The sequence below is a fragment of the Grammomys surdaster genome, unplaced genomic scaffold, assembly GCF_004785775.1.
Source record: "Grammomys surdaster isolate TR1022 unplaced genomic scaffold, NIH_TR_1.0 127, whole genome shotgun sequence".
Classification (NCBI taxonomy): domain Eukaryota; kingdom Metazoa; phylum Chordata; class Mammalia; order Rodentia; family Muridae; genus Grammomys; species Grammomys surdaster.
Genome location: NW_021604585.1, coordinates 10,185,989 through 10,207,579, shown reverse-complemented (window position 1 = coordinate 10,207,579; position 21,591 = coordinate 10,185,989). Strand labels below are relative to the sequence as shown.

Genomic DNA, 21,591 nt, shown 5'->3' with positions numbered 1-21,591 from the left:
TCTCTCTCTCTCTCTCTCTCTCTCTCTCTCTCTCTCTCTCTCTGCCTTCCTCTCAACTCTTCTCCCCATGTCCCCATGCCCTAAATAAACTCTATTCTATTCTATAGGGTCAGTCGTGTGGCTGGTCCCTCAGAGGGGAGGGACGCCTCAGCATGGGCCCTCAGAGGCACTCCCTTCCCCTATACCATACCTCGCCTCCACCAAACATATTCCTGGCTTTTCGTTATCTTTTTATAAAACACAACAGTCCCTGCTGGGCTCAAGAGCATTATTAGCAATAACATCTTTTGTCCCGAAGACAGACCTGAGACTGTGTGGGGAAAACTGAGCTTCCTTTCACTGCATGGGGAGGACCTGACAGTATGTTTCTCTCTCTTATCCAGAGCTAGTTGAGAAGGCCACCAACTCCACCATGGGGTGGGCTGTTCACAATCCCCGTGGTCTCCTTATTCTATGTCCAAGGCTTTTTGGGAACAAAGAGAAAATCTCCTTCCAGCAGGGCCATTCGGAGTGGGAGTTGCCCAGTACCCTCTTGCAGAAGCGGCAAGTCTCAGCTTCCCTCTCCTACTCTCTCAAACCAGTAGAACCTGCCACTTCCAGGACAGGGGACAAAGGCTGCCTATTGCCTGGCAGGAGGTCCCTTCTGTCTCAGCGCCTCTTTGCTCTAGTCCAGCTTGAAGATTACTCAAAGCTTCCACACTGAGGTCTAATCTCGAAGCAGAGAGGCAGGGTTTTAAATGAAGGCTTTGCCTAGGATGACAAATCTGGGACACGTTCTCCATCTATGCTGGGCTCTCCTTTCTCCGTGCCTTTTCTCTAGGCCTTATCTGAGGAAGCCAGGGAAAGTGAAGAGCTCCCCGGCAATAGAGACATCTTTCATCTTTGCTCAGCAACTTGTTTTGAACTTGCCCGAGGTAGCTCTGAGTTCCCTGAAGCAAGGAGCCGTAGGTGCTCTGCACACAGAGGAAAGCTAGGTTGGAAAAGGAGGATAGAGGCCTTGCTCAAAAGCCAAGCAGATCAAGGATACTGGTTACTCGCTACAACCTGAAGTTAAGGTACTATTGCTGAAGACAATACATATGTCATCAGAGTTGAGCAGGTGACTTAACTAGACGTGTCACCCCTATTGACGAGCATTCAAGCACGGAAGGTGCTCTGCACACTATCAGAGGTGAAAGGTAACCTCCAGTATCTCCCAGATACAATGTCTGCAACCTACGACAGCCTGCCTATAAGCTATATCGCCCAAATGTTACAGGAGTGAACAGCCACTTTCTGATTGGCTTTAAGGTTCACTCCATGAGCTAGTAAAAGAGGGACTAAGATTCTGAGTCCAAATAGGCTATAAGCCTCGGTGAGGGGGTGGGGAACCTAAAACTATTATTCTGCTAAAGGAACATAGCAGGAAAGTGACTTCTAATGACAAACTGCTATATGATGCTCCAGCACTATATATATCCTGAAGTAAAGCAGCAAGACCTGGAATTTAAAGCATTCCTCTGGGCCGGGGTAGACAGAAGCTGCAGGGTGGCTCCTGGATCTCTTGACTCTCCTAGGACCAGGAACCGTGCTGACTGCTAAGGCAAAGCCGAGCCCTTCCCAAAGCCACTTTGATAAAGTAAAAAACCTTTGGAGCACTAAAAGGGATGACTTCATGCTGTTGCCCCAGTGCCGCCCCCTTCCACTCAGGCATCTATGTGGAAGAGGAGGCAGAAAGATCCTAAGTGTTCTGTTTTATAAACAGTGGTGGTGTAACACAGCAGGAGGACACACCTCAGAGGGCCGGGCAAGATCCCTCCCCCAATCCCCACCCCAGGAATCAGTCATATAGCAGGCCAAGTATAAGGAAGGTTTTTTGTGTTTGTTTGTTTGTTTGTTTGTTTGTTTTCCCCCAGGAAGGGAAGAGGACCCGGGGAAAGGAGTAGAGGCAGAGAAAGAAATGAGGAGGAGACTTGGGAGGAGTGGGGTGTGGACATGCTCAAACTACTGTGTATGAAAGTCTTTTCTCGGCCGGAAGGTGGTGGCACACGCCTTTAATCCCAGCACTTGGGAGGCAGAGGCAGGCGGATTTCTGAGTTCGAGGCCAGCCTGGTCTACCGAGTGAGTTCCAGGACAGCCTGGGCTACACAGAGAAACCCTGTCTCAAAAAACCAAAAGAGAGAGAGAGAGAGAGAGAGAGAGAGAGAGAGAGAGAGAGAGAAGAAAAGAAAGTCTTTTCTAAATTAAAAAAAGGTTTCCAAAGAAAGCCAAGGAGAAATGTAGACTTGCTGAGGTTGTGGGGGTGTGGGACAGAAACACGCTGTCACTCCACTCCTGCTCTGCTGCCAGGTGGCCGGAAGACACACAGCTGTACAGCTTGGCATCTTCAATCAACTGCAGAACTGGGAAGCGAATGGCCACGGCATGGTCTGTGCTTTGTCTTTCCCTGGACACTGAAGTGAGACAAAGATTGAGTTCCAGGAGACTGGGGTGACAACCTTCAAGCTCTCTTGGTAAAGCTAGTTTTGAGTGGTTTTCTGTTCTTGTATTCTGGGGCAGCTTGGGGTTATAAGTAGAGCTGCCTGAGGCACAGATTAAGGATGAGGGCTGGAAGACGGTCAGGTTTGAATCCTAGTTCCCATCACTTCACAGCAGTGTGACCTTAAAAGAAAACACTTTTTGATTTTGTTATTAACCATTATTGCAGTCCTGAGGACAGAACCCAAGATTCTGTGCTTCCTAGACCAATCGCCACCCTGATTTGGGGTTTTGTTGTTTGAGACAAGCTCTTGCTATAGCCCAAGCTAGCCTTGAACCTGTGATCCCACTACCGAAGCATTTACAGTTTTAAGTCCATTTCTTTATTTACAAAGCTTAGGTTCACCGTCATGACACTACCCCCACCACTGCCTTAGCCCCAGTAAGTTGCAAAGGACTGGGGGAATGCAGACTGAACCCAGAATGCCCTCCATAGAAACTCTGTTACGATCTTTTGAGTTTGACTCTTTCAAACACATCTCCACCACACCTAAGTTCCCTTGTTTTGTGCCTGTTGAGTGATCTGTCCTCTATTATCACTTAATCTCTCTACCTATCTATCATCCATCCATCCATCTTTAGCATTTCACTATGTATCCCTGGCTGATCTGGAATTTGCTATGTAGGCCAGAATGGCCTCAAACTCTGAGATCTGTGTGTACCACCACTCCTCGCTGTCCTTATTTTAATTCAATCCTCACTGCCTTCTTCCCTAAATACATTTTTCCTTGTGGTACTAGGGTTCAAACTTTGGGGGGCTTGAAGGATGCCAGGGAAGTGCTTGTTCTACTGACCTACATTACAACCCCCCTCCCGCCACCAATGGCAGGGTCTCACTGTAGTCATGGCTGGCCTTGAACCCCCAATCTTGCCTCTGCTTCTGAAGGGTGGCATTAAATGCATACAACACACTCCTGGTCTTCCTGCAGTTCTGTCTTTCTTCTGTACTTCCAGCAGTGATCTATGTACCCTTGAGATGTATTTTCCCCTGCATCCAGTCACCTAACTTCTGTGCTCTTAACAAATACTGACTATATTTACCAATTTCTAGCCCAACAGCCATCTTCCTAAAGATCCTATTGTCATTCCCCCCAGTTCAGTAGGATCTTATATCCCTACATATATATGCAGTTAGAGTCCATCTCCTAACCCCTTCAACTTTAGATCAGATTTGAGACCTGCCAAGGTGATCTCCATGCCCATAGGGTATACAAATATCCCTAGTGGGCTACTGAGACTCCCCATTCTCCGTATTCCTCCTGTGGTCCAAGTCACTGTCTCCTCAAGTTCAGGAGCAACTTCATTCTCTCTTCTTTCTTTTTCCGTTATTCACTGCCTAGCTAGCAACTTCTTTGTTCTACTGCATGTAGGTTGCACCCATGCTCAGCCTGTTTAGGCTCATGGTACTGGTCCTTCACACAGCTTAGCTGTGTTTCATCTGAAGGCTTGGAGTGCCCCACCCCATCTTCTTGTAGGTTTCAGATTATATCAATCATGATACACTTTTTAATTGTCTCCTCTCCTGGCCCAATGGCCATTCTACACTGGCCCCAACCATATTAGGCTCAAATGCTCAAGTGTTTGGCAATCACAATGGGTTTCTACTGATGATAGTTGGTGGTCCTTCTTCCAGATCACCCCCCTCAGCACTGCCATCAGTGATCTGTGCACCCGCAAGGTGTCCCCGATCCAATCAATCACCAAACTGTCAGTTCTATGTTCTTAATGAGTACTTTGTGAATCTGTTCCATTTCCATAACCTGCCAAGCAGCCTCTTCAGAGCTGGTGCAGCATCTGGTCATGAGCTTTTGCCTACATCTACTCTGTGTGTGTGCACAGTGTATGTGTGTGGGTATACATGACAGCTGGGTACACATGCAGAGGCCAAACGATGACATTGAGTGTCTTCCTCTACTGCTGCCCAACTTACTCTTTCCTGAATGAGAAATATGAACCAGGAGCTCACTAATTAAGGAGGTCGGCCGGCCAGCAAACTCCTGATTCTGTCCTCACTGCGGGACTGTAAGAACACACCACCATGCCCGGTTCTGTGTGTGGGGCCTGGGGATTCGAACACAGGTCCTCATGCTTGCAAATACTCTATCAATTGAGCCGCCTCTCTCCTCCTCTCCTCCCTTCCTTCTGTGGTGTTCCTTCTGAACCTAGGGCGTCGCACACGCCAGGCAAGCGCATACAGCCTTAACCTCCACACCTACTCTCTTCAATCATCTAGAGGTTGGTAAAAACTATTTTTGGAAAGGACTATATCTCACAACTGCCTTCATAAGAATTTTTATTATTATTTAGAAATGCAGTTATATACATAGAACAATTAAAATTAAATTAAACTTTGTACAAATATTAAAATACTATCTTCATACCCACTGCAATGTACAGGATACCAAAAAATATATATATAAAATAAAATAAAGCAAACCCAGATTGATTGACATCCTGCACAGTCAATTAAGCATGTGTTGTTTTAAACCATTATATGAGTACCATTCTGCAAAGGATCCCATAGTGGTGCACAGCCTTAAGAAGCCAGGCCAGTGTGGATACAGCCATGCAACCCTCAACTACTTCCTCTCCTTACTTGGCAATCCAAGCGCTCTACTCCGCAAGCCCCATGGTGAGCTCTACTACTGGGAGAGGACAGGGTGGGGTTGGTGGGGCGGCACTTTGTTCAAAACTCTACTAGGTTTTCAAGTGGGTATTAAGTCACAACTCAGAAAAGCTGGCCTGCCACCTTTGGCTTTCCAGGGAACCATCTACCACATCACTCAGCCTAAACATATGCCAAGTAAACTATTCTCTAAGGCTGCAGAAAACCCAGCAGGCCCCACAGAGGAGGCTCTAGCTGTACTGTCAGCCATGCTGTGTGTCCCTTCTAGAGTCTTTGCTCTTTAGGGAGGGGGAAGGGAGGAAGGATCTAGACATGTCTGCAGCATATTCCATTTTCCATGCTAGAATGTTCCTCAGGAACAGAGGAGATATTGTTATGCAGGAAGCCAAGTGACTCAAGAGCTCTGATGGGACTGGGAGGAAAAGGCCAACTGTCATCTATCCCCACTTGGCCACTCTCAAAGCAGGAAAAGTATACCTTTGTCTGTCTTGTAGCCTGGCTTCTTTACAGAACTGTAAAGCTGGGGGTGCAGGGACGAGGGCAAGATGAATGGGGAAGACGGTTTTTAAGTTCTCTTTGCAAATGGAGTGCTTGTAGAATGTACACGGAAATGCCTTATAAAAACAAACAAACCCACAAGGTGGTCAGGACTCTGCCCATTTCACAGCTCGCACACAGTGAAACACACAAAACACAGAACTGGGCAGATAGAGCCTACCTGTTAAACTAAGGCATGGAAGGACGGAATTTTCTGTTTATTTCATCATTCTGGCCCTTTAAAACTGATAGACTGTGACAGCAAGTCACCAGGATATAAAACCTGCATTGAGTCAGTGTAAGTATGAAAAAGCAAAAACATCTCCCAAACCAAAAAACCCTGTGTAAAAGTCCTTTGGTGCTGATTGCCTCTTTTGGACAAGTCTCAGGATGCCCCTGGAGGTGAGCCCAGTAAAGTAGGCTGTGTAGTTTCTTCCCACTTGCTCTAAGCTTCTTTCTGCCCAACAGCCTGCCACCTGCTACTGACCCTGTTTCTAGCCAGGCTCCACTTCAAGGCCATTAAGTCCCCCAGTCCTTCTGTAATGGACAAAGTCCAGATGTCCCAGAAACCACAGCACATGGCTTATGGTTAAGAAATTGCTTTAGAAGAAAGAAACAATGCAGGAAGAAGTCACAGATGGCAGCAACAGTAGGTGAGAAACCTCAAGAAGAGAGCTTCTAAAAACCAGTGACAAGAGGATGGGGAGCATGGATGGCCCTTTATCCTTCAGTTAGGCGAGCCTGGGCCTGTGATCCCCAGAGCAGGCTAGTGGATGCTGAGAGAAAACGAGGGACCAGGAGGTTCTTTTACCGAAGGCCCAAGCCAGTCAACTACAAGGCTAAATAAGCCCCAAACAAAAGTGCAATCTGTAAGAGGCAAAAGCCCAGGGTAAAGACACAGAAAAGGGAAGTATCTTTCATTTTAAAACTCCTGGAACAGAATTCAGATTTTAGAAGAGCGTAAGCAAAAGAGGAAGGCCCATTCAGAAAACTTGTGCTCCTTGCCCAGTTCTCCCCTTGAGGAGGCTGGACACCACTGAAGCTGCAGAAGAGCCATGGGGAGGTGGCTTGGGACCTTGGAACCCACCCCCAGGTAGGCCTGCGGCAGCAACTGCTAGGTGTGTTTTAGTCATCTAGTCTGAGCACCTTCTCCAGCCCATCCCTCAGTCATCCATACCGGTAGCCTGGACACTGGGCACAATGGACTGGCCTCCTGGGTTAGTGTGGGAATGGCCAGCAGGGGCAGCAGGCACTGCCCTTATCCTGAGAGGAGATGAGGGTGGCAGGAAGCCAGGCATGACAAGGACTAAAGTGCATTGTGAATGGAGGCAGTGGGCAGTGAGCTAGGAGTTATCCCCCTATTTTTTGAAGCCACCGATACCTGGAGCTAACCCTGTTGTGTCAGGAACTATAAATACATTGGGTTTTTATTACTATTACCACCCCAGAGAGGCTCATCATAGGTGTAGTCCAGGATTGGCTCTGAAGTTTCCCAGCCCCAAGTCTTGAGGAGGAAGAAGAAGAGGAGGGAGGGAGGGAGGGGGAGAGAGAGAGAAAGAGAGAGAGAGAGAGAGAGAGAGAGAGAGAGAGAGAAAGAAAAGCACACATTCCTTAATCTGTCTTCTCAAGATGGTAGAAGCCTGGTGGGGCTCAGTTACCCAGACTTGTCAGCATTCAGTACAGGGCCATAGGAGGCCCCAGCAAAATGGCTGGAGCATTTCTTCAAGGCCAGCACTCTCCCACTCCCAGGACCTACATCTCAGGTTCCTGGGTACCCATCAATCTCCATCAGCTGGCAGGGAAGATAAAAAGTGGCTTGTCAATGATGGCCTGTGGAAAGGCAGGAGCAGAGAGCAGAGGACAAACAGCGGCCCAGCAGGCCACTTCCTGGGCATAGTTACTAAGGCACATGACCGTGGTGAGGAGGGTCCTCAGGACCTGGCCGGAGCTGCCTGCAGCCACCGGGGACTTGGGTCTGTACCTCTCAGCCTCCCCTCCACCACCACAAACCTAAAAATGAGCAACTTGCCCAGACTGCCAAAAGCCAGATGAGCTTCTGTTGGTATCTCAGCAGATCTCGGGATTCTGTGGGCTGCAAGGAAGCCAGAGCTACCTAGGACTAAGTCCAGGAAACAGCATGCAACTTCCCCTTATCCAGGAACAGAAACCAAGGCCAAGACAGCCATTGCTGGAAGCAGGAAGTGAGAACTTGCATATTAGGAAGACAATCATTATCTGACCCCCTTCTTCCCTCCCACAGGTCTTCTGGGTGCTTCTTGGAAACTCTCAAAAGAGCCAGGAACCTGCACCTGAGCTGGTCAGCTGAGTGCTGGGCGGCTTTGGCAAGACTTCTCAAACCTTCTATCCTTACTTAGTTAAGGAAGATGCCATCAGTGTCAACACACAGGGCAAGCTCAGGGACCCACATTCTGGACCCAACATGAGCTACTCCTGCTTTGAGTGCCTTACTACTCTTCAATCTGTTTTTGCAGCCACAGGCCTAGCCCCTGGGTACAGGTGGCAGTAGCCACTAAGGCCTGTGGACAGCAACCCACCTGCACAGCAGGGAACCTGGACAGGGTGGGGGAAGGCACAAGTAAACACAGCAGTGCTCAGGCCCTCATGGCTGTGGAGCCAAGGGCTGGCTGGAAGGGACCCAGAGGCTGAGGGAAAGGGAGGGTTCAATCCAGCACATTCAGACATGTCCCTGACAGATGGGAAGGCTGGGCCAGGCAAAGAGCCAGGTCCTCCAGCTGTCCAGTGAGCAGATGGTGAGAATCTTCCTTGAGTATCCAGCGAGGTGGCCTGCAGGCTCTCAGGTACATAAGAGATACACAGGTGGCAGCTCAGGCATCCAGGTGGGGCAGCTGGAGAAGACATGGTATTTAAACCCACAGGAAGAGAGAGGACGGGCAGAGAGGAGAGAGGCCAGTGGCAGCCCTCATGCTTCTTTCAACAGTGGGATATCTGCAGAGACAGGGAGGGAAGTACAGCAGTTACCTAAAGGTGTCTCTCAGTATTACTTCCAACTCCACCTCAGGGAACCCCAAACAGCTCTCATTTAAAGAAGAAATAAAAGGCTCCACTGTACATGTCTAAGCTAGTCCAAGTTCTCTGCTTTCTATTTCTGTCCTTTCTGCCTCCATTCTCCCACTGCCTATATAAAATATCAATGCTAAGCCTGGCATCCAAACACCCTTTGGTGCCACCAATATAACCCTGATTGCCTTCTCTGGGTCTTGCTACTTTTGATTCTTTTCCAACCTTGCTCTAAGAAGCTACAAAGTCTTCCTTAAGTTCCATCTTTTTTTTTTTTTTTTTTTTTTTAAGCCATCTGTCATCTGTGTGAACCTGGACAAATCAGTCTGGACCAAAACAGTGGGTTTTTGATCTTCTCATAAGTCACCAGAGGGGAGAAGTGCTAGACCCATGCTTCAAGCTCTTGACTTCCTAGGACATTTGTCTTAGCACAGCTGTCTTGTTTTCTGAATACCTCATTATGGCATGAGTTCTTCATTTTTTTTCCCATTACTATACTTTTAAAAAGTTCATTATGTATTTATTCATTTCTTTTAACATGTGTGTACATCCACACACTGCAGAAAACATGTGAAGATGTGCACTTGTACCTGCAGGTCAGAGAACAACTTTTGGGAGTCAGCTCTCTTATTCTACCATGTGGGGACTGACTGGGAATCAAATTTAGATCATCAGGCTTGGTAGCAAGTGCCTTTCTCTGCTGAGTCATCTTGCTGGCCTTATTTATTTGACAGATAGGGTCTATGCAGTCCAAACTACCCTCAACTGTGGTCCTCTTATCTTAACCCTTTAAGTGCTATGACTACAGGCCTGAGGCACCATATCTGGCTGGCCTTACAACTATTGGTTCCATTATTTCTGTAGTGCAGGCCCCACTGACTTTCCAACTGATATTCCACGCACCAGAGAGAGTGCTTCCTGTTTGTGTCAGACCTGAAACCTCACCCAGCAACACACAAAAGATGTGGCTTTCAAAAAGGTTTGCTCAGGCCAGGTGTAATGGCACATACTTTTAATTGGAGGCAGAAGCAGAGCCATCTCTGGGAGTTTGAACCAGCCCTCATCTACATAGTGAGTTTCAGACAGCATCCTTCTCATCTCTCTCCAACAAAGAGAAAAGAAGGCAAGCTACTGACAGACACATTTCAAAGTGTTAGACATGGACTCTACCTAGGACACCAGGATTCACTAATTTTCCCCTGGGGCTCTTTCAGAAAGGCATTATGAAGGCAGAAAGTGTCATTATCAACATGGAGCTTCTAGGTTTTGTCTGAACTACACTGGGATTTCACCTGCAGATATTCTTTAAAGTGACAGATTCAAATTATAGTTAAACTCTCCATGTTCGCCGGGTGGTGGTGGCACACGCCTTTAATCCCAGCACTTGGGAGGCAGAGGCAGGTGGATTTCTGAGTTCGAGGCCAGCCTGGTCTACAGAGCGAGTTCCAGGACAGCCAGAACTACACAGAGAAACCCTGTCTCGAAAAACCGAAAAAAAAAAAAAAGAAAGAAAAAAAAAGAAAAAGAAAACTCTCCATGTTTTGGCAAAGGCAGACTGTCAGTAGGTAACCACCGTATGGTCAGTGTGACACAAAAGGAACTAGTTCTCCGGGAGTCGATATGGCACTGTAAGGTTAAGAATGCTGGTTTAGAGCCACAGCCATTTAGTTTTAAATCTCAGCTGTCAATTACCAGTGGATAAATGACAAGTAAAACTAGGTCCCATATTCTCCATCTGTAAAATGGGGACAGTTGTAAATATCTACCACTCACTTAACTGCCATCATAACTGTGCAGCTTAACTGCGATGGACAACACAAGGAAACCAGCACTTCTATACTTCTGTGTAGAATGAAGCAGCTGTCTTCTCTACAAGATAAGCAGACTACCGTTTTCTCTGCAGTACCTCCCAAGGTCTCCTTATTTTCCGCCATGAACATAAAACTTTGTAACCGTCCTATACGCTGAACCCCATGCAGTTGGTTTGGCAGAGCCTATGGCTGTAAATAGTCTGAGAGCCATCGAATTCACAGGTAACAGTGAAGAGAACCCAAAGCTCTACCTGGCATTCTGAGGACCAAGTCCTACTTTGTAGGCTAACATTCTATTAGCCCCCACCCCTGAAAATACACTAGGTACCAGAGTGGCCCACAGGGCTTCCTTACTCCCAGCAAGGATTCTAACAGCTAGTAACTCGTGTTTAGCAAAGACCACTTACCATCTGTGTACTCCTCTGATGTCAGGGATAAAAGGCTTTGTATGTCACTGTTCTCTGAATCTGCAGTGTCTTTGTGTGTTGGTCGGCTGCTCCCTGAGCCGGCCACCCAGGAAGATGTGGTTGCCTGGTGCACCATCACAGTCTCTGAGCCCTGGGAACCCCAGGCTTCACACAGCCCAGAATGGCCCGGGGCCTCATCCTCTCCATTTGCAGAGGAGCAGGCCGCCTGGCCTTGCAGCTGCTGCTCCCCTGGCATGTTCCTCCCACTAGGTGCAGACCCTTCTGACAGAACAATCTGCACTCTGGGATCAGCTGGTGGCATGCAGTGACCAGAACTTCCATACACAGCTTCCTCGTATGAAGGTAGTGCAACCTGGACCCCATCCACCATGATGGAGACTTGGTCCCCAGAAACCCCCTGTTCACGTCTGGATCAGAAAAGAAAAAGACAAAAGAAGAACCTGAGTAACACAGAGTTGAATAAATGATGTTGTATTAACAAAACCCATCATTTCCCAGTACTTACTATATGCCAGCAAGTACAAGCTACTTTAAACACTTAAGCACACTGGATCCTCACCTGAGCCCTTCCACCTAGGGATTCACCAAGAATACAGGCTTGGCTCAGAGGAGTTAAGTGCAGTGGTTAAGAATGCTGGCTGCTCTTCTAAAGGACTCGGGGTCTGACTCCCAGCACCCACACAGCAATGCTCAACCACCTGTAACTCCAGTTCTAAGGAATCCCATATGCTCTTCTAGCCTCAGTAGATACAGGCACAAATATCATGCACAGACATACATGCAGGGAAAACACCCATACACATAAGTAAAATAGAAACACAGCCTGCTGGGCCTTGGGACACAGGCTTTTAATCCCAGCACTTGGGAAGCAGATGCAGGAGTTTTGGGACAATCTGGTCTACATAAGAAGACTCTGTCCTTTTTAAAAAAAAATAATTTTAACACAAATGCAGGAACAAACATGTGGCAAAGTCTACATAAAGTCCCCTGAACCATCCAGTGGTAACACTGGTGTATACTCCTGCTGAGGTCAGGAACTGTAGCCTAGATACCCACACCCATCCTATAATCAGGACTTCTTTTCCCATAAAGCTATAACGTTGTATTCCAGAAACTTAACAATGGTGCGTTATAATATAAACTTCCCAAACTGTCTGCAAACTTACCCATGTGGCTCTATGGTTTTTATCCAGAATCAAACATACCATATTGGATAACTTGATGGCAACTTGACATAGACTAGAGGCATAGGAGAAAAGGGATTCCCACTTGAGAAAATGCCCTCATAGACTGGGGCATTAGGAAGTCGGTAGGTAGAGCATTTTCTTAGTATATGATGAGGGAAGGTTCAGCCCATTGTGGGTGGGGTCATCCCTAGGCTGGTGGTCCTGGGTTCCATAAAAAAGTAGGTTAAGCAAGCTATTAAGCAGCAACCTTCCATGGCCTCTGCATCAGTTCCTGTCTCCAGGTTCCTGCCCTGTTTGAATGTCTGTCCCAACCTCCTTCAGTGATGAACTATGGATGTTGTGGTGGTTTGAATATGCTTGACTCAGAGAGTGGTACATTAGCAAGTATGGCCTTGTTGAAGGAAGTTTGTCACTGTGGTGGTGGTCTTTGAGACCCTCTTCCTAGCTGCTTGGAAGTCAGTCTCTCCTGGTTGCCGACAAATCAAGATATAGAGCTCTCAGCTCCTTTTCTAGCACCATGTTTGTCTGCATGCATGCCATGCTTCCTGCCTTGATGACAATGGAATAAACCTCTGAAATTGTAAACTAGCCCCAATTAAATGTCCTTTATAAGAGTTGCCTTGGTCTTGGTGTCTCTTCACAGTAATGGAACCCTAAGACAGATGTAGAAGTGTGAACCCTGCCTTCTCCTACTTGCTTTTGATTATCGTGTTTCATCACAGCAAGTAACCCAAACTATGACACATACACTCTATGTTTAGTTGTCCTGTCCCTTTCATTTCCAGTAATCTAGAATATCCACTACAGTTTTATTTTATAGACTGATATTTTAAAATAATTAAAATTACTTTATGTGTGTGGTTATTCTGTATGCCACATGGGTGCAACATCCCCAGAGGCTAGAATAAGGTGTCAGGTCTCTTAGAACTGGAGTTAGAGATGACTATAAGCCACCATGTGGATGCTAGGAACTGAACCCAGCACCTCTGAAGAGTAGCCAGTGCTCTCAACTGCTGAGTCATCTCTTCAGCTTTGACCTTGACAGTTTTGAAGTGTCCATGCCAGCTTTCTAGAAGGATGTCCCGCTACCTAGATATGTGCAATTATATTTCCTTATCACTAAATTTAGGTTAAATTTCATAAAGAACTCTACATAGACGAGGATGTGTTTTTTCATCTATCTTCTACAACTGAGAGGCACAGTAGTCATATCTCAGCCTATACTGCCATTGCTCAGTGGTTAACTTTATTTCTTTACCTGTACTCGGCAGACACAATCTATATTGCCTGACTCAAATAACATACACAATAAAGACAATTAGCACCCCTAAAATACCCAGAGATTTTTGGATGGAAGAGAAACTTAGAAAAAAAATTATTACATCCATCTATCCATCCTACGTTGTCCTCTGATGTATACCATGTATACCATGGTATGGCATGTGCTTATACAAATAGTCTAGATGAAAACAGATTAGAATAGTGTGACTTGACATGGAAATAGCTCATATATATTTTTTTTTGGAAAATAAATAGTTCCCTTCAAAACACTTCTTTAAAAATAATTGCTACTGGGCTGGAGAGATGGCTTAGTAGTTAAGAATACCATTTGTTCTTCCAGAGACCCTGAGTTCAATTCCTAGCAACCATCTATACTGAGATCTGACGCCCTCTTCTGGTGTATAGGTGTACATGCAGATAGAGCACTCATATACCATTAATAAATACATCTTAAAAAAAATAATTGTTACTCCTTATTCCTTCTAAACAAAAAAGGAGGAAGGAAAAGTCACATTCCTGTATAGAAATTCACTTCAGGGTAGTCCATATCTATAAGTTTCAAATCTGAAGCACTTTACAGAATGTGGTTTAGTCTGGACAGCTGTTCCTGAGACCTAAGACAATGACTGATGTCAGGCTATGAATGAATATAAAAGATCTATATTCTTCAAAGTCATGAAGTACCCACAATGGTTGAGCAACTATAGAAGCCAAGGCAGGCCAGGAAAAAAGTCTCTTATCAGAGATATACTCAGGGTCACTCCCACCAGGGCCCCACCATCTGCCACCCCATCTCCTGAGTCTAGGAAGATAAATAGACAATGTACTATGAGAGAAAAAGAAGAATCTGCAGGCAAGAAAACCAAACCCATTTCTTCTAATTTCACAATGGTACCATGATCCTGGATTCTCACTACACATCATAACTAACTGAGAAGCTTTCTAGAAAATGATAAGACCAGGATCCCACTCCAAACCAAATAAATGAGAATATGAGGAAAGCTGAGGTACACGAAGGTTTAGAAAAAGGAGCAAGAAGAGGTAGCTTGCAAACACAAGCATGTATCAGCACCACACAGACGGTTGTACTTTCTATCACTGCGTCTTAGCTCTCAGGAATGATGCCAATGCTGCTGGAACCACACCAGAGACAGTGATGAGATGGACATGCCATGGCTTTGAGGTTGATCAGATGTGTAGGTTCAAATCTCAGTTCTGGAATCATTCTGAGATATTATTTGAATGTCTCAGTTTCTTTGTCTGTAATGCTTCCAATAGAATCAAAGTAAAGCATGTGCAACAGAAAGGACAATGCCAGGCACATGCATGAGTTTAACACACAGCAGGAACCTCCTTCCCACTTCCCAAAGACACAGACTAACAGAAGCTATCAGCTAGTAGCTTCTTATAACTGGTCCCAGGTTGACATCATGGGGATGCTTGACTAACACTGTGCTCACCTGCTATGATGGAAAGACTTCAGCTTCGGCTGCAGCAGTACAAACAGCACCACGAGGAGAAGAATGAGTGCCACAGAGCTGGCAGTGGAAGCCACTATGGACAACGCAGGGACCCCGAGTGATCTATGGGGTTCTTTGTCTAAGAAAACAAGTTATCATAAACATTTGGTACCCAGAAACACAAAACATGAACTCTACAAATGATAGAGTCAAATATTCCCTGCATGGTACAATACAGAAGCATTTACCTGACAGCTGGGCCTTTTCAGGAAAATCTTATAAAGTGGCCTTATGCATGTATGGTGTTTCCGGAAACATTTCCTTTTCCTGATCCCCGAATAAAAGATCCCTCCTCATTCTAGCCTTTGAAGTCCATCTGGTAACTAAACTCATTAGCTGCTGGTGAATTTCAACCATTAAAAGGGCCATATCTTTCTACCATCTTGAGTCCCACCATGTTTTCTCCTCCTGTAGAGGGGTAATTAACAAGTGGGCACTAATAAGCTCCTGTCCTGAGCCCTTCAACCATCACTGTAAACCCCATATTGGCTCCTGGAAGTAGAAATTTCTGGTTTCTTTAGAGACTCGATTGTATCATGTGATATTGTTCTGGAAACTGTCTTATGAAAGGATGTTTTTGTTGAAGCAGATACGTGGTGGAGGCAGCCTAGAAAAAGGGCATTATGATGCTTGCTAGAGCAGATGCTTGAAAGAACATATGATGTTTGGAAAGGATATAAATATAGCCCAGTAGACAGTGGACGATGCTGCATGGTATTGGTACGCCTTACCATTCTTTGCTGGTCATAATTGGGCTTTGCTGACACTGGTTTTCACTGACAACTCTGGGTGGTATTGGTGCGTCTTACCATTCTTTATTGGTTATTATTTGTCATGACTTCATAGAGAGAAACATACCAAAAAACTTCTGGTGGTATTCCAGAGGCTTCCTGCCGCTTCAGCGGACTTGGGCCAATTGACAGAGACTTGTAATTCTTCTAGATTGACCTGCTGTGGCTACTTGATAAATGATATTTATGAGTCCTGCCCTTGCTGACTCGTAAATGGTGTTTGCGAATGGATCAAGTTGCTACTAATTCATGTGTATTCAACTGAACTGTTGATGTCCTGACAACGCAGAGTATATTTGCGCCAAAGAAATATTTCTAAGAAGGTCCACATCTTCCTTTGTTCTATTAACCTTTCCTTTCCACTACGTCTGGTGGGTGATGGGCTAGAAGGAACATTAAAACATTTAAAAACCCTTATTAAAAATAGATTTAAGGGGCTGGAGTGATGGCTCAGCGGTTAAGAGCACTGGCTGCTCTTTCAGAGGTCTTGAGTTCAATTCCCAGCAACCACATGGTGGCTCACAACCATCTGTAATGGGATCTGATGCCCTCTTCTGATGTGTCTGAAGAGTGAAAGTGTACTCATATAAATAAAATAAGTAAATAAATAAATAAATCTTAAAAAAAAAAGAAAAAAAATAGATTTTTAAAAAATCTAAGCCTACAGTTCCTATCCTCCTCTGAGGTGTTACTGGCTAAGCATGTCCTAGTCTTAAAGCCCAACTGTGAATGAAGCGCAGAGATGGCCATTCGACACATATTTCCCTTTAGAAACCTGCATTTTCCTGTCATGCAAGAGGAAGCAGGAAGGAAAAAGAAGGCTTCTGTACAGCAGGGCTTTAGCTGCTTCATAACCAAACTGTCACTTTTTATTCAAGGGAAAAAATGAAATGGAAGAGACACTAGAAAATGTGTTAGTGTTGTACACACTGCTCACTGTGCTAAAATACAGCCTAAGGGTATCAGCACCTGATTAGGCAAACAGAAATCCTGACATCAAGGGGATTTTATGTAGTCAAGCTGATGACTCAATAAAAAGACACAGAGCCCCTCAATGGTTCAGAGGAATGCAACATGGCATGTACCAACAAACCCAAGGACTTCCACAAGGAATTACCACAAAGGCTGAGAGGCCAAAGGGCTTAACACAGCCTATGGGAAAGTATGTGCCACTCCCCAGGAGCTAGGGAAAAAGCAGGACCCAGGCAACACCCCTTTTCACTTGCAGACTGACCTTCATTGAGATGACAGCTAACCTCCATGGCTGGCTTCCACTCGCCATTTTTGCAGGTCAGGTATTTGTAGTCACCCTTCAACACGTAACCTTCTGCACACAGGTACTCGATGACACTGCCTGCTGTCAAGGAGTCTTTGCAGGGCCGGGGGTGGCAAATGTAGCCACCATTCTCTGGCTCTGGGGGCAGAGGGCACACTGCAAAGACAGAGGGAGATGGTTCTACAATGAGGCTTTCAAATGGGTATCTTTTCTTATTAGCATTACCCCAAATCACAAGGGGACATAGACCCATCCTTGGGAAAGCTTGAACTAGTATGGAACTCAATTTGTCGCTGATAGTGAGGGAAATGTACCAGCAATTGGTCAGTCTGGATGCCCACAGTATTTCTCTCCCAACCAATGGCCAGCAGACTCCAGAAAAGTTCTGTACCTGTTGTAATTTGCACCTGATTCTAACAGCATCCACTAACAGTAAGTCAGACTGAGGGGCTAAAGTACAGGCAACTCACTAGGGCAAGTTTTAGGCTGTTTACAACATCAATTCCAGGAAAGACTTCCTGGATGAGTTTGGCTTCTGAGAAGATTTCAGAGAGCTTTCCTGGGAGGCTTCCAAAGGCCTGTGCATCTTCTCTTGTCTGCCAGGCTTCACTTGCCTTTGTCTACAGTAAATCCCATACTTCTTCTCTAGGTATAACAATCTAGTGTTAAAGTCTTCGTCATCTATTAGGATTCTGTGAGATGGTTATCATTTCTTCCCTCTAATGATGAGGATATTAAGTCCCACTAAAGAGAAGCAACTTTTAGGCAAGATTAGGGCAGGGGGACAGTTAGTCTGGGACCTCTGATTCTAACCTCAGCTCTTCTTCCCATGAGTCCTAATTCCTATCCCATGGGCTGATAGGTTTGTAAGTTTATGTATACCAAGATCACTTCCTTTCACCCTCAAACTGGTTAGCTAAAGAGATGGCAAACAGGTGTGGTAGGATGGTGGCTTAGAAAGGCTGTCATAGGAGCTGGAAAACTATTACTATCTCGGACAGATTATAGACCTGAATCTCAAGCCAGGCAATACAAGGTGGTATGTCTAGCTACCCTTGTCTAGTCCATGGGGGCACTAAGGAGTCACTGAAAGTCTAGCCTGGTGAAGGCAGCACGATCAGGCACTCATTATTCCAACGTCCAAATCTTTTATAAACACAAGATACAACAAAGGTTTTTCCAAAGGAAATTCAGTTTTGCTGACTCCTTGCCAGCCTATCCTTAGTATCACAGAGACATCCGTGTGGGAATCTGAATGGTCATTTCCTCTTCTCACTTCCTCTAACAGGCTCAGAGTGACTGGGAATTACACAGGCGTGTCTAACTATCAGGATAAGGCCCTGGCTCCCTCCCATGTGAATACTCCATGGATCACATTCTGCAGCTGTGCTCTTGTGGCCTCCCACTCTCTGACCAAGATGCTATTATGCAGGTTGACATCAAGCCTGGCTAGGGGAAAGTATCAGCTGCAAAACAATCCTGCCCTCAGGCTGCACATCCCTAGAGGTAGGTAGAAAATATGCCATTTTCTTTTGTTTCGTCATTTAAGTATGTTTATAATTTTTCTTGGGCAGGTGCTTGGGGTTGAACCAGGGACTTGTCCATGCTGGCTAGACAAGCACTCCATCATGGAGGAGACAATCCCGTTCACTTTCCCATTATTTGATCCTTTTGGAGTCCTGTGAATTCATCCCAGGGCCTCACACATAGTATACAATTTACCACTGAGCTACCATTCCAGCTCAACTTTAAAAAGTTGCCAAAGGATATAAAAGTCTGTCAGAAACCATGAAACTGGAAGATGAATCCAAATATGAGTACCTATCCCCTTAAAGGACACACCTCTGATATCCCTACCACCCACCTGGCTCAAAGTCCTGAACAGAAGAGAAGTGAATGAAAACATTTCTGTAGTTCCCTAAGTGATGGCCAAGTAGTTCAGACAGCTGGCAAGCAAACAGTTGCTTTACTATTTCATTTTCTATCTTCTATCCATCAGAGTAGTAAACCCCTCAGACCTTCTGACTGACTCTTGGCTCTCTGCAAACTTTGTCTAACTGGTTCATTTCCTGGGCATAATTAATACTGAACACTCAGGCCCATTCCTGAGAACAGGCAGGACCCACACAGAAACAGGCCAGTGTGTATGGAAAAGACTCTCAGAGAAAGGGCTAGGATTCTAGAGCCAAGCCTATTCTGCTATACATTTTCTTCTTCTGTAAATCCCATAAATACTTAGGATATCAGTATCTATATGGTATAAAGCTAAAAATATATGTGTGCAATGAAAAGCCAGATGTCTTATTCTGCTCTGGCCACTCAGCTCCCTCCGAAGATACTCAACCCTTTCAAAACAAGGAAGAAGTTATAGAATATAGGGGTATGCAGGCTCCAGTCTTTAAGGGATTGGGGGTGAGTAGGCAGGCATATATTTAAATATCTAGTAAACCTTCAAAAGACTCAACAAAAGAGGTTTCTGGCTAACAGCTACAAAGAAAAGACTACACTGTCAAAGACAGGAACTGTGGGGTCAACAAACAGACATACATGGAGCCAAAACACTCATACACATAAATACATAAGTAAAAACTAATCTTTAAAAAATGTATTTAATGAAGGTGTTGACAAGATGGCCAGAGAGAAGCTCTCCTGAGGACTGAGAGGAGGGGAGGGGAGAGAAAGAGGGTCCCAGGCCCAAGCATCAGGTCTAGAGATGTGGTCACTGGAGCAGGGCTGAAATAGTACTGTAAATGTCCTTCCTGGCTATAATTCCAGCAAACAATTAGAGCAGGTCCTTTCCACATGTGTCTTTAGGAGAGCTATAAAGATCACACCAAGGCAGAGCATGACACTGTATAGAGCCTATGGTCCAAATTCCTTGGCCTGTTAGCAGTATGTCCTCTTCTCTCCCCTTCCCTCACTCTACTCCCATCTGTCCTTTTTCTGGCTAACTGAAGGTAAAACCAGCTCTGTGTTATCATGTGTTCCACTATGATGCTCTGTCCTGCTACAGGCTCAAGTGACTGTACTGAAAAGGTGAGCCAAAAGGAAGAGCCCTTTCCTTTTTTTAAGTTGCTTTTCTTGGTTATTTTTTTTCCTCACAATAACAGAAAGCTAAATAACATAGGGCTAATAAGGCTATTGTTAATAGTCAGCAGTCTTAGTGAAAGGAGTTCTTGGAAGTGTTGGGTGACAGGCTTGTGGATCCAAAACCAGAAAGATCTACATGATGGAGCAAGAGACATAACCAGGTGTGGTACCACACTCCTATAATTCCAGCATCAGGAGGATTCTGAGTTCAAGGACAGTCAAGGCTATACAGTGAGGCATTGCCCCTCCCCAACACACAACTCCCCCCACCCTCCAAGAAGGAAAGTAAGCAGGCGTACAGAAAAAAACCCCCGCCGGGCAGTGGTGGCACACGCCTTTGATCCCAGCACTTGGGAGGCAGAGGCAGGCGGATTTCTGAGTTTGAGGCCAGCCTGGTCTACAGAGTGAGTTCCAGGACAGCCAGGGCTATACGGAGAACCCTGTCTCGAAAAACAAACAAAGCAAAGCAAAACAAAGCAAAACAAAACAAAACCCAACATTTAGCAGAAGATCCTTAAGGTTATTTAGAAGAAGGGTGTTTATTCACTTGTAAAACTCTTTTTGTTTGTTTGTTTGTTTGGTTTTTGTTTTTTGTTTTTCGAGACAGGGTTTCTCTGTGTAGCCCTGGCTGTCCTGGAACTCACTCTGTAGACCAGGCTGGCCTCGAACTCAGAAATCTGCCTGCTTCTGCCTCCCAAGTGCTGGGATTAAAGGTGTGCTCCACCACCACCTGGCCCAAGAGTCTTCATCTTATTGTTACTGGAAATTCTTTCATTGACTTAGAAATCATCTGTTGAATATTTACTATACTCCAAGGTGGTGCAAGATTTTTAAGAGTAAATAAGACAGCATTTGTCCTTGAAGAGAAATCCAGTTTCTCTAGAGTTACAAATAAAGAATCCCAAGTAGGTTAAAATATTGGCAACATCTACTTTCTGTTTAAGCTTCGGAGTTTATGGAAGGACTGCATTTATCCATCTACTCCCTTGAAAAGGTTTTACTAAGTACCAAAGCCTGTGCTAGGCAATGGAGGAAGGCAGGGAGAATGATGAAATACACAAGTGCTGGGATTAAAGGCGTGCGCCACCACTGCCCGGTGTAAAACTCTTTCTTGATAAAGGTTCAATTTCTAGTTCCAGTTTGTTAACAGAGACAAAGAAAAGCCAAGGGGATTACAGAAAGTAAACTTGTTTCCATGTTGTTTCTGTTTCGTGTGTGTAGGTAGTGAACACAGCTTCCTAGATGCACCGCTTTCCTGAGTTCCTTCTACATGAGCTATTCACACAAAGACAAGGCTCAGTCACTTGAGTTCAGTGATTTTCCCCAAAGCTGACTTTGTTCAAAGGATGGTGAAAAGCATCCCAAACAAGTTGGAATTAGAGCATTACAAATACAAAGGAAGGGGGGGGAAGGGAGGGAGGGAGGGAGGGAAAGAGACACACACACACACACACACACACACACACACACACACACACACACACAACA

At 45.4% G+C, this 21,591-nt stretch overlaps 1 protein-coding gene across 2 annotated transcripts in view; it reads right to left on the bottom strand.

Moving 5' to 3' along the window:
- Window positions 1-4,793: 4,793 nt before the first annotated feature.
- The window catches only part of Susd6 (sushi domain containing 6), a 93,256-nt gene continuing 76,458 nt past the window's right edge, over window positions 4,794-21,591 (bottom strand). For both annotated transcript variants that reach the window (XM_028789496.1, XM_028789505.1), the window contains exons 3-6: window positions 16,972-17,169; window positions 14,887-15,025; window positions 10,938-11,365; window positions 4,794-8,647 (exon numbers count right to left, since the gene is read on the bottom strand). In XM_028789496.1, coding sequence (XP_028645329.1) covers window positions 8,622-8,647; window positions 10,938-11,365; window positions 14,887-15,025; window positions 16,972-17,169 — 791 coding nt within the window. In that variant the 3' untranslated portion in view covers window positions 4,794-8,621. The remainder of the gene's footprint in view (window positions 8,648-10,937; window positions 11,366-14,886; window positions 15,026-16,971; window positions 17,170-21,591) is intronic.